At 45.2% G+C, this 12547-nt stretch overlaps 1 protein-coding gene across 1 annotated transcript in view; it reads left to right on the plus strand.

Annotated features, from left to right (window-relative positions):
• The window catches only part of DLGAP3 (discs, large (Drosophila) homolog-associated protein 3), a 39819-nt gene that overhangs the window by 6498 nt on the left and 20774 nt on the right, over positions 1 to 12547 (plus strand). The window contains exons 3-6 of the mRNA XM_010841212.1: positions 504 to 709; positions 1040 to 1112; positions 11770 to 11983; positions 12264 to 12543. Of these exons, the coding sequence (XP_010839514.1) occupies positions 504 to 709; positions 1040 to 1112; positions 11770 to 11983; positions 12264 to 12543 (773 nt within the window). The remainder of the gene's footprint in view (positions 1 to 503; positions 710 to 1039; positions 1113 to 11769; positions 11984 to 12263; positions 12544 to 12547) is intronic.

The following is a 12547-nucleotide window of genomic DNA, read 5'->3' on the forward strand; positions in this document are numbered from 1 at the left end:
GGGGGGCATCATCACCACTTGAGCCCTTGCCCTGCTCCTGGCTCTCCACGATCCAACCTCTGTTTGGACTGTTGAAGTGCTCTTTCTGAAACACAAACTGATGTCGCTCCTCCTGTGGCTCTTCACAGAAGGGAGGGGGACGTCAGAGGATTTGGGATGTAAGCACATTAAGAGGATGAAGGAGAAGGAGGGGTGAAAGGTGACTGATGTCAGGGGCTGCCTTACTGCTAGGCGTGAGATTGACACAGGTCACTTTGGCCTCTGAGCTTCTTGGCACCTATCATGGGAGCCCTTAGACTCTTTAGATGGCCCTCAGTCAGGTAGCAGAAGGCCCATGGAGGATGAAGAGGCATGTCCTGTAGGGGAGACCTCACCTGATCTGCCTTGACATATTCCTGAGCGTGGTTTGCTTGAGCCAGGGCTGTGCATCTCCCACTGGCAGTGAAGAAAGAGGGTCCCTGCTTCAGGATTTAGTAGGTGCTTGAGGCCCCTTGTCCCTGCAGGTGCCGCAAGATGACTGGGGGGGTTACCCCACTGGGGGCAAGGACGGGGAGATCCCCTGCCGCAGGATGCGGAGCGGCAGCTACATCAAAGCCATGGGGGATGAGGAGAGCGGAGACTCGGACGGCAGCCCCAAGACATCTCCCAAAGCGGTCGCCCGGCGCTTCACCACTCGCCGCTCCTCCAGTGTGGACCAGGCTCGGATAAAGTAAGGACAAGGGAGAGCTGGGGGCTGGGGAGGGGGCAGCAAGCTGATGCTGGGTGCCTGCAGGAGGTGTGCATCGTGTGGGTACCAGTCAGGTTCCCTGCTTAGGGTTCCACTGGGCAGTCTCGCTCTGGCCCATATGAAGAGGGGGTGCCCGTGAAAGCCCCTATCTGAATGCCTCTTTAGCACAGTCCTTTTACTCAGCAGTCTCCTCCTGGAGGTTCTGGGGGCTTCTGAGGAACAGAACCCATTCAGGGACCCCAGTGCTCTCATTCCCCTCCCCCACCTCCTAGCAGATCCCCATTCTGAATCTGGAATTTTGACCTCTCCCAGCTGCTGTGTACCACCCCGGATCCACCCGCGGAGCTCCATTCCTGGCTACAGCCGTTCCCTCACCACCGGACAGGTAGGAAGCAGCCCAGCATGCCAGGGGTAAGGGGTGGGGAGGAGGACTCGCTCCCATGCTCAGCCTTGGTCTTAAAAATCAGGAATCTGCCCCTGGAGAGAGCACAGGTCTGGTTCTGGGGAGCTGGGAAGCATGCCCTGGAATTCTCAGAGCTGAATCAGACTGAGGATCTCAGAGAGTCACATCCTTAAAAACCGCCAAGCATCCTCCAAGTGATGGACTTGGAAGGGCAGTGTCAGTTCTCTGAGCTTCCCTAGCCCTGTCCTGGTCTGACTGCCCCAACTCCCCCACCCCATGTAAAAGGCAGGCCTGACCGCACAGACTGAAGAGGGCAGAGCTTCAGTCTCAGAGATGATCAGGGCTTGAGCTCTCTCCTCTCCACTCCACCCTGGGGACCACTGGCAAGATACTTTCCTCTCAACGCCTCTGTTTTCTCATGGTGGAAATGACAATTGTAGTGATGCTTATCTCAGAGGGTTTTTGGGAGTTCAGAAAAAATATATGCAAACACAAGGAAGCTAGTCCCAAACTGGTATTTTATAAGTGTGAGTTCTATACCCAAGTATAGACTTTCCCCTTAACTAAAGAAGGCAGTGCAGTTTAGTAATTGAATGCTTGAGGTGGGTTTGAATTCCAGCTCCACTTCTTACCAGCTGAGTGACCTGGAGCAAGTTACTTGACTTTTTTGAGCCCCACTCTCCCTATTTAAAAATAGGCATTATAATAGTGTTCTTGGCACAGAGCCAACACTTGATAAAGGTTAGCTATTTTTACTGTTTGCTGGGGAAAAAAAGCAATGCAAAAAGCAAAAGTCTATCCTCCTTGGCTCTCACTGTTTGTTGCTGCTGCTGTCTCTCAGCATTTCTTTGTTACATTTCCTGAATCAGGGAATCTTGACTGGCACAGTCATCTTTTCACGTAAGACCAGCCTATGTTGCTAAACTTGTTAATGCTCCGTCTTTGCTTCACTTGAGCCATCAGCAACATCTAACACAGCTGATGATTCTCTCCTGCCTGAAACACTTCTCTCAGTGGACCTTGAGGATGCCACATCTTTTAGATTCTTCTAGATTCTCTCTCTGGCTGCCTATTCTCAGTCTGTGTCACTGGGGCCCACAAACTCTTCAGGATCTAAACACTGGAGCTTTCCAGGGCTTACTTCCTGGACTTCTTCTTACACTTACTCATTGGGTGAGCTCATCCAGGCTCATGGCTTTCAATCTTATTGAGAGCCTGATGACTTCCAAATGTTTATCATCAGCCCACATTCTCCCATAAATACTGGGCATGTATATCTAACTGTGTATTGAAATCTCGCTTGGATGCTGAGTAGACATCTCAAAATTAATATGTCCAAAACCAAACTGCTGGTGCCCTTTCCCTTCCTCTCCAGGTTACTTGCTCCATCCACTGTCTTCTCCATTTGCTTCTGATCACCTCTTCCTTTCTCACATGTACTTGTTGCAGTATTTTAGTTTGTACTTCAGTGCTTTACCATGTACAGTATTTTAGTTCCCTCTCACTATACCTTCTTGCGTTTCATTCCTTCCTTTTATTTTATTTTTTGCTGTGCCGTGTGGCTTGTGGGGTCTTAGTTCCCTGACCAGGGGTTGAACCTGGGCTCCAGGCAGCGAGAGCACCACATCCTACCCACGGGACCATCAGGGAATTCTCTCATTCCTTCCTTTTAAAGTAAATTCTTTAGTAATTTTTTTCAGTACATGTCAGTGGCAAATTCTGCCTTTAACCAAAAATATAGTTTACCCTCACTATTGAACATAATTTAGCTTATTACAGAATTCTAGGTCAACATTTATTTTTCTCTGTGTTTTGAAGATATTCCTCTGTCATCTGTTCTGTTGTTGCTGTTGAGAAGGCTGCTATTAACCCAACTGTCTTTGTTGGTAATTTTCACTTCTCTCTGGTTGCTGTCAAGATCTTGCCTTTGATTTCAGTGTCCCGCAGTTTCACAGTGATGTGTATGTGTGTGTGCATGCTCACACACACATACATACACACACACACACGTGTGTTTCCAGAATCTGAGGATTCATGTCTTTCATCAAATCTGGAACATTCTCTCATGTTCCTGTTCGCTGGTACACCCTTTTACTTTCAACCTATGTGCTTTTTGATCCAGTCTGACAATCTCTGGCTTTTGAGTGAGTGTTTTGTCTGTTCACGTTTAATGTGATTATTGATTTGGTTGGATTGTCTCATGTCATTTTTGTTCCTCTGTTCTTCCTTTATGCCTTCTTTTGGATTAAATATTTTGTGTACAGTTTTATTTCTTTTTGTTAATTCCCTTTACTATATTATTTAGTGCATTAGTGATTGCACTAAGAATTACCTGTGTAACTAATTAAAACCTAGTTTATTCTAGTAAAATATACAAGCATTGCTCTAATATATCTCCTTTTCCTCTCCCTTCTTTGTGCTATTATTGCCATATATATTTTCTATATATGTGTTATAAGCTAAAACTTATTATAAACTGATAATAGTAATGGAATAATTACTTTGCACACTCTTCTGTCTTTTTTAACCTTTTTAAAATCTTATGTCTTTTAAAGAATTTGAGAGAAAAAGTGTGAAACATATTTATATTTACTCACATATTTACCATTTCTGGTGCTCCTCATTTCTTCCTGTGGATTTGAATTACCCTTGGATGTCACTTCCTTTTAACCTGAATAACTTGCATTAGTATTTCTTATAAGATAACTCTGCTGGCAATACTTTCTTCAGTCTGTATTTATTTGGAAACGTTTTTATTTTTCCTTCATTTTTTGAAGGATAGTTTTGCTGAATATAGAATTCCTGGTTGATTGTTTTTTTCTTTAAGCACTTTGATTATACACTTTGAATATCACTGTTTTTGGTGTTCATGGTTTCTGACGAAAAGTCAATTAATAATTTTTTTTTGGTATGCAATGAATTGTTTTTTCTCTTGTGGTTATTAAGATTTTCTTAAAAAATATGTTCTCTTTGTCTTTAGAAAGTTGACTGTAATGTGTCTGGGTATGGATCTCTTTGTATTTAGTCTGCTTTGGATTCACTGAGTTTCTTTGACCTGTGGATTAATGTTTTTCAGCAAATTTGGAAAGTTTGGGGCCATTATATCTTCAGATATTTTTTCTTCCTCTCTCTCATCTTTTTTCTGGGACTCCAATTACATGCATACTGGTATACTTGATGTCGCCCATAGGTCTCTGAGACACTGCTCATTTCTATTCAATCTTTCACCCCACTCTATTCTTTATATTGGATAATCTATGCTGATTATCTTAAGTTTTACTGATAACTTTTTATGCTGAGCCTTTCTAGCCAATTTTAAATTTCAGTTATTGTACTTTTCAGGTCTAGAATTTCCATTTGATTCTTTTCTTCTTTTTTTAAAAATTTTCTCTGTTGTGATTTTCTATTAATGCCATCGCTGTTGTCATACTTTCCGTTAAATATTTAAATATGATTTCCTTTAGTTCTTTGAACATTCTTATAATAACTACCTTGTAGTCTTTGTGTAATAAATCAAACATTCAGGGACATTCACATTTTCTCATTTATTTACACAGTGTCATGAATACTGTACATTTTATTTAATATATTGTAGCAACTCTGGATTCTTATTTTACCTCTTGAAGATTGCTATTGCTTTGTTTATTTGTTAATTCCTGGTCTAAATCTGTGAAATCTGTCTACCTTGCCAGATGTGGCCTCTGATGTCTCCACTAATTTTTTTTCTTTCTTGATTTTATTTTAAAGCCTGGTTTCCTAGGGGTTGACCCTGTCTCTGCATAGCTTAGTGTCCAGCCAGAGACTGATCAGAGGTTGTGCTCAAAAACTTCAAGCCAGTAAGGCTTCCTTCCTCTCCTTTCATGGTTCTTTGTGTGAGCTGAGGAATACAGACATTGCTGTTTTCAAGCCTGCTCTGGCTTCTATTTTTCACAGGCTCTCCTACATTCCTTCTGCACATATGCATAGGCTCTATTGGCCAGGGATATGTGGGTGGGCTCAAGGCCTTTCTGATTTTTGTAGTACATGCACCCAGCCTCTAGTTAACCCAGATTGTGTGAAGTGCTTATCACTCTGTGGCTATCTTTCCCCTCTAAAATTCCCCATCAAGTTCCTGTCTAGTCTGCCAGGCCCATTGCTTGCCTCTAAACAGTGCTGAAACCTCAACCTGTTAGTGCTGCTGGTTATTCTTATTCTTGACACTATAATGGACAGTGCTCAGAATAAAGTGAGCCCCCTTTGTTAGTTGCAGTTAAGCAGCTGGTTTTCATAGCCTGGTCCACCCTAGTTGAACTATTGCAACTTATAGAGCTGGGAACTTGTGTTATGGGATCAACTCCAGGTGAGGACACTACAGACTCATTGTTCTTACCCAAAGTTCAGCAATTTTCATGAATGTGTTTCTTTGTTGTATAACTTTGATTGATTTTCAGAGTGATAAAATGGTTGTTTTGGAGAGCTTTGTGCAGCTTTATAGTTGTCTTAGGGCATAGGGTTTGGTATCCTCACTCTGTTATGTCTGAAGTCAGAAGTCTGGAAAATTCTTAATGACTAGACTATTATTATCAACACACTCCAGTATTCTTGCCTGGAGAATCCCATGGACAGAGGAGCCTGACAGGCTACAGTCCATGGGGTCACAAGAGTTGGACATGACTTCACAACTAAACCACCATTATTATTTCTTAAAATATTGCTGCTTCTACATTTTATCTGGGCTTCCCTGGAGAGTCCACCTGCAATACAGGAAACCCAGGTTTGATCCGTGGGTCAGGAAGACCCCTGGAGAAGGGACTGGCTACCCACTCCAGTATTCTTGCCTGGAGAATTCCGTGGAAAGAGGAGCCTGGCAAGCTACAGTCCATGGGGTAACACAGAGTCGGACACGACTAAGCGACTAACACAGACATATTTTATCTAGTCCCTCCTCTAGAACTTCTGTTGGTTGTGTTTGGGGTATTTTTTATCATTTCCTTTATATATCTTAACCTCTCCTTCATATTTTCCATTTGTTTACCTCTCTTTGCTGCCTTTGGAGTAAGTTCCTCAGATATATTTTCTGGTTCTCTATTTTTCTCTTCTGTTGTGTTTCATTTACTACTTAACTCATTATTTGTGTTTTAATTTTCCCCTCCCCTCCCCCCACCTAGAAATCTGATTTGGTTTCTTTGGAAATCTTTCTGCTTTTTTTCCCCAAAGCTTTTATTCTATCCTTATGTTTTCAGCTTTATTTATCTTTTAAGTTTTAGAAAATTTAAACATAGCTTAAAAGCTAATCTGCTTTAGCTAAGGTAATACTAGCTGCTATAGCAGATAAACCTTGAATTCTCAATAGCTTAACTCAATAAAAGTTTAGTTCTTATTTCTGTCGCTGTTTATATTAGTTACCTATTGTGCTAAGTTGCTTCAGTCATGTCCGACTCTTTCCTATCCTTTGGACTGTAGCCTGCCAGGCTCCTCTGTCCCATGGGGTTCTCCAGGCAAGAATACTGAAGTGGGTTGCCACGGCCTCCTCCAGGGGATCTTCTCGACCCAGGGATCAAACCTGTGTCTCTTATGTCTCATGCATTGGCAGGCAGGCTCTTTTCTGCTAGCATTACTTGGGAGGCCCAGTTACCTATTGCTGCATAAAAAAATTACCCCAAAACATAGTGTCTTGGAACTTTCCTGATGGTCCAGTGGTTAAGAATCTGCCTTCCAGTGCAGGAGACGCAGGTTTGATCCCTCGACCAGGAACTGAGCCTGCACAGCACAACGAAGACCCAGTGTCGCCAAAACCAAACCAATAAAAACATGAGTCTTAAAACAAAAAATACTTATTATTTCACAATTTCTATAGGTCAGGAATCTGAGCACAGTTTAGCTGGTGCCACTTGGGTCAGATGTCTTACAGGCTGTATCAAGGTGTTGGCCAAGGCTGCAGTCATCTCAAGGTTTGAGTAGAGGAAGATCTCTTTCCATGCTCACCTGCGGTCAGCAGGCTTCATATCCGTAATGTGTAGGACTCACTGTATGGCTCATAATATAACACAACTCACAGCACAGCAACTTGCTTCCCCCAGAGCTAAGGCTCCGAGAGAGTGAGAGAATGTGTCCAAGGTGGAAGCCCTGGTATTTCTGTGATCTAATCTCAGAAGTGACATGCCATTGTATCTGCCATATTCTTTTCATCAGAAGTGGACAAATAGGTCTAATCTGCACTCGAGAGGAGGGGACTATGCGAGAGTGTGAATGCCAGGAGGTGAAGATTTAGGGGCCACGTCAGATCACACTTTCTAATATGAGGTCATCTTCAGTGGAGCTTTATTTGTGATCATCCTCATCAGCTTGGCTTAAGAGTGGGTCCCCCAGATTTTTAGATTGCTCTGTTGGACTGTTCTTGGTCTGGGACCATTTCATGTTTATTTTTAATTTGGGGAGGGATCTGGCCCATGTAGATACAAAATCCTGTGTCTGTGTGAAAACTACCTTGTGAGTGTAAATCCTTAGGGAATTTATCTTCTTTCCCCCCTCCTCAGTGCCTAGACTTCTGACTACCTCCTTTGTCATCAGTCTGTGCCGATAATTGATTTTTTTTCTAGTTTATCATTTTATCAAAGCTTTCTCCTTTTCTACTTGTATGCAGGTTCCCATTTCCAATTCCATGCTTCATGTGGGCCCAGAGCCTTACTCCTACACCCAAGTGGGCGTCAAAATCTAAGTCCTTTGGTTACTGAGACCAGCTCCCCCTTCCCCCTACCTCCCACCTCCACTGGGCTGTTTGCAGCATTGGCTCACACAGTTAATATTCTGATTTTCCAATCTCCTCTTTGTTTTTGTCCCCTGGGGACTTATCTCTCTTTCTTGTGAGCTCAGCTATGCATATGAAATATTTGTTATATTTTATCCAGTGTTTTAGAATGTTTTAAAATGAGAGGGTTTTCCAAAGTTATCTAAGCCAAATGCTATATGTAAAGTATACAGGATGTTGCCTCGCCCCCAACTAGACCCACCAGCACCAGTACAGACAGTTTTCAGTTAGACCCAAATAAAATATTTTCTTTTAAATATCCCACAGCCTTGGAAATACTGATTCTGAGTCTGGATTGCAGAAAGGCTAAGGTTCTTATTTCCCAAGAGGATTTTTTGATGTTTGACTCACCTGAAAGTAAGTGTCAGGGGGAGCAGGATAGAAGGCTGTATAGGGAAAATAGGAGAATTCACAGCATAATGTTACAATTTCATACTTGTAATACAGTAAATATCAGCTCAGATGCAATATTCCTCTGAGAGTCTATAAAAGTCTGCATTTCTCTTGGGTCCTGGTCCCTTATTGGAACTCTAGAAGTTCCTCTTGGCTAGTAGAGATGGAAGATGTGTGGCCCTGGGGAGTTCCTCACCCGCCTTCTGTCTGCCTTAGATAGAGTTGGTTATGGAACTAACATATGGTTGGGATTTCAAGAGCTTGAGAACCTTTGGGAAAGAGGGGCCTCTGAGAAGTATTGTCATTGTGATTTAAGAACCTCTTGCTACTAATAATAGTAGCAACGTAAATTTATTTGTTTTTATTATATACATAAGTATTTTAAAATTTTGGAGAAAGAAATGGCAACCCACTCCAGTACTCTTGCCTGAGAAATTCCATGGACAGAGGAGCCTGGGGTGCTACAGCCCATGGGTCGCAAAGAGTCAGACATGACTGAGCAACTTCAGTTTCTTTCTTTCTATTTTAAAATTTATTTATTTTATTATTTATTTTTGGCTGCACTGGGTCTTCATTGCTGGTGCAGGCTTTCTCTAGTTGCAGTGCATGGGCTTTTCATTATGGTAGATTCTTTCATTGCAGAGCACAGGCTCTAGGTACATGGGCTCAGTGGATGCGGCTTTTGGGCTTAGTTTTCCCACGGTATGTGGAATCTTCCTGGACCAGGGATTGAACCTATCTCCTGCATTGGCAGGTGGATTTTTAATCACTGGACCACCAGGGAAGTCTGCTCATGTTTATGAAGCATCTGCTATATGCCAGATATTATGCCTAGTGCTTTACACACAGAAGAGGGCTAGAGATACAGAGATAGGCCACAGAGTGAGACTCCTTCTATCCTTGGTGTTCAGACTTGAGGTCAAAATGCTCTCTCCTGGGGTTGGGTCAGCTTTCTTGTGCTTCAGAGGGACCCTCTGGGCTGGATTGGTTCTGGTTGGGGAGTGTCTTGAGCCTCGCCTAGAAATAGCAGGAGTTAGCTTATCTCTTGAGCTTTAGAAATAGCCTGGCACCACTGGTGCTAGGTACCCCAGAGGTCAAGAGACAGGAAACTGAGAGGTAGACTCACAAGGAGTTGTGATTTGTCCATTGGCTTCCCTTGTACCTCAGATGGTAAAGAATCTGCCTGCAATGCAGGAGACCTGGGCTTGATCCCTGGGTCGGGAAGATCCCCTGGAGAAGGGAATGGCTACTCACTCCAGTATTCTTATCTGGAGAATTCCATGGGCAAAGGAACCTGATAGGCTACAGTCCATGGGGTCACAAAGAGTTGGACACGAATGAGCGACTAACACTTTTTTTGTAATTTCTGTACACTTGTAATGAAGTTCATTTAGAAAAAAGCTGAAGACAGTCTTCCTTTTTAATTACTGGGCCAATATTGGAATCACTGAACCTGAATCTCCAGAAAATTTGGCTCTGACCTTCAAAGCAGTCAAAATAGAGAGGCTTAGAGTTAGAGAACTCTGGGTTCAGATCCTTAGGGTAGTGCCCAAGTTAATGTAAATTTAACAAGGTCTCCAGGAAATTCTGATACTCAGTCAGCTTGGCAGGAGAGCCAGGAAACTGAGCACTTTGGTTTTCTCACGTACATGCTGGGCATCTTTGAATAATTCATCTACCTTCTCTGAGCCTTGGTTTGCCCATCGGTAGAATAGGATGGGAATTCCTGCTCAATTTGAGGTAGACTGTAGTGTTATAATATCATATATACTTTGGAGGCCGAGTTTGGAAATGTTGAGCTACATTTTACACGTGGATCAAGCTGCTCCTTTCTCTGTTGACTGCACGTAAATAGGATGCCAGGACTCTTTCCTGGGAGGTGTCACAAGATGCAGCCACGGGATACTTGCTGTCATATTCATCCTCTGGTTGCTACTGAGGACCTTGTCCATGACTTCATCCAGTGACCTCTGCATAATCACCCGTGGGGGAATTTCTCTGGGACTCAGTGACAAGACTAGTGTGGTTGTCATGAGTGCTGGCCTGTGTTTGCCAGGCAGGCCCTGAGACACACTGCACAGATGGAGGGCTTACCTGCACCAGGTGCCTCTCATGTTTTTCTTTGAGTTCCCTAAATAGCCCTACGAGTATGGTACCATTATCTTTCCTATTTGACTGGTGATTAAACTGGGGCCCAAAAACTTTAAATGACTTTCTCAGGCCACACTGCTAGGAACTAGCAGAGCCAGCATTTGAGTCCAGCTGAGTCTTACAACACAGCCCTTGCAAACAACCCACAGCCTATACTCAAAGTGCTGGCTGTTCTGAAGCTCAAGGTCAAAAATGCAACCATCCTGTTCCCTGAGTGTTGAGTTTACCACTAACCCACCTTCTTCCATACCTTTATATTTTCTTTTTGCCAGTTTGCTCATTCAAAGCAAATGAAGCAACAGCCTCTGGTGTATTTAGTCTTAGTGCAGTGTTATGCAACATGGTTCCATGAACAAAATTCTTGTTTTGCTTTTTCTTAGTTGCTTAAATTCTTTTTAACACATCACAAAATGATTCTGCATCACAAACTATCAAAACCAAAAACAAGAATCTTGATCCTCAGTGACTGAACTTCCCTCAGAGGAGGAGGGCAGGCTAGGAACCTGCAGGCTGAACCAGGCTGAGTCCCTCGTTAGTTAGTGGGCAGAAGGTGGGGGAGGGCTTGAAACACTACAAGGTTGATCATTTTTGCTCCATTATGTACTCATTAATTTCCTTCCTTCCACATGATTATATCTCTATAGGTTGCTTTTGATCATTTTTGTAATGCAGTAGGTCATAAATGGGCTTCCCTGGTGGCTCAGACAGTAAAGAACCTGCCTGCAATGCAGGAGAACTGAGTTCAGTCCCTGGTTGGGGAAGATTCCCCTGGAGAAGGAAATGGCCACCCACTCCAGTATTCTTGCCTGGACAATTCCATGGACAGAGGAGTCTGGTGGACTGCAGTCCTTGGAGTCGCAAAGAGTTGGACATGACTGAGTGACTTTCACTTTTTCAGGTCATAAATAATAAAAGGTGTTCTTCCCTGCAGTACTCACCCCCCCATACTTGGCTGTCAGCTCCCTTGTCCTCTCCCCCAGGGGTCAGGTGAGAGAACCCTGAGGGGATGGGATCAGGTGGAGAGGAAGATGGCGCTGTCTGGGAGAGGTATAGCTGGGGCAGAGGGAGGAGTATTTAGGGGAAAGATTAGACACCAAGGTTGATCCCAAAGCAGGCCCCGGGACCAGCACAGGGCAGAGGTGCCTCCATCTTTCTCTGCATGAGCTGGGGGTTTCTTTTAGTTCAAATACCTAAGTCTCACACTGAGACCCAGCCTCTGCAGAACTAGAGATGTTCCTAAGGCAAAGTGCCTCAGACACGCCCCCATTCCAGCACCACGGTAACTGTCCTTCTGGGCTCTGCTCCCAGCTCAGCGAGGAGCTGAACCAGCAGCTGGAGGCCGTGTGCGGGTCCGTGTTTGGGGAACTGGAGTCCCAGGCCGTGGACGCTCTGGATCTGCCCGGCTGTTTCCGCATGCGGAGCCACAGCTACCTCCGGGCCATCCAGGCTGGCTGCTCTCAAGACGACGACTGCCTGCCCCTCCTTGCTGCCCCTGCCTCTGTCTCAGGGAGGCCCGGCTCCTGTGAGTATGCCCTCTCTGCCCCTGGCCCAGCCCTAGGTTGGAGAGTGATCTGGGTTCCAGCTCCGGCCCTGGTCGCGGCTGTGCTGCTCAACTTTGGGCAGATCGCTTGCCTCTCTGGGCCGGATGAAGGGATGATCCGTGGTTCTTTACGTAGCGGCACGTGGGTTAGGCGTGGCTGCTGGGTCCTGTGCTACTGCGTGGGTGTGGGGGGTGGTCGGCCACAGACTCTTACCCGGACGGCGTTTCTCACCCGCTGTGTCTCTGGGTTCCCTGGCTGCAGCCTTCAACTTCAGAAAGGCCCCGCCCCCCATCCCGCCGGGAAGCCAGGCCCCGCCCCGCATCTCCATCACCGCCCAGAGCAGCACCGACTCCGCCCACGAGAGCTTCACCGCGGCGGAGGGCCCAGCCCGGCGCTGCAGCTCCGCGGACGGGCTGGACGGCCCGGCCATGGGCGCGCGCACCCTGGAGTTGGCGCCGGTGCCACCCCGGGCCAGCCCCAAGCCCCCCACACTCATCATCAAGACCATTCCTGGCAGGGAGGAGCTGCGGAGCCTGGCGCGGCAG

The sequence above is a fragment of the Bison bison genome, unplaced genomic scaffold (assembly GCF_000754665.1).
Source record: "Bison bison bison isolate TAMUID 2011002044 unplaced genomic scaffold, Bison_UMD1.0 scf7180017864158, whole genome shotgun sequence".
Classification (NCBI taxonomy): Eukaryota; Metazoa; Chordata; class Mammalia; order Artiodactyla; family Bovidae; genus Bison; species Bison bison.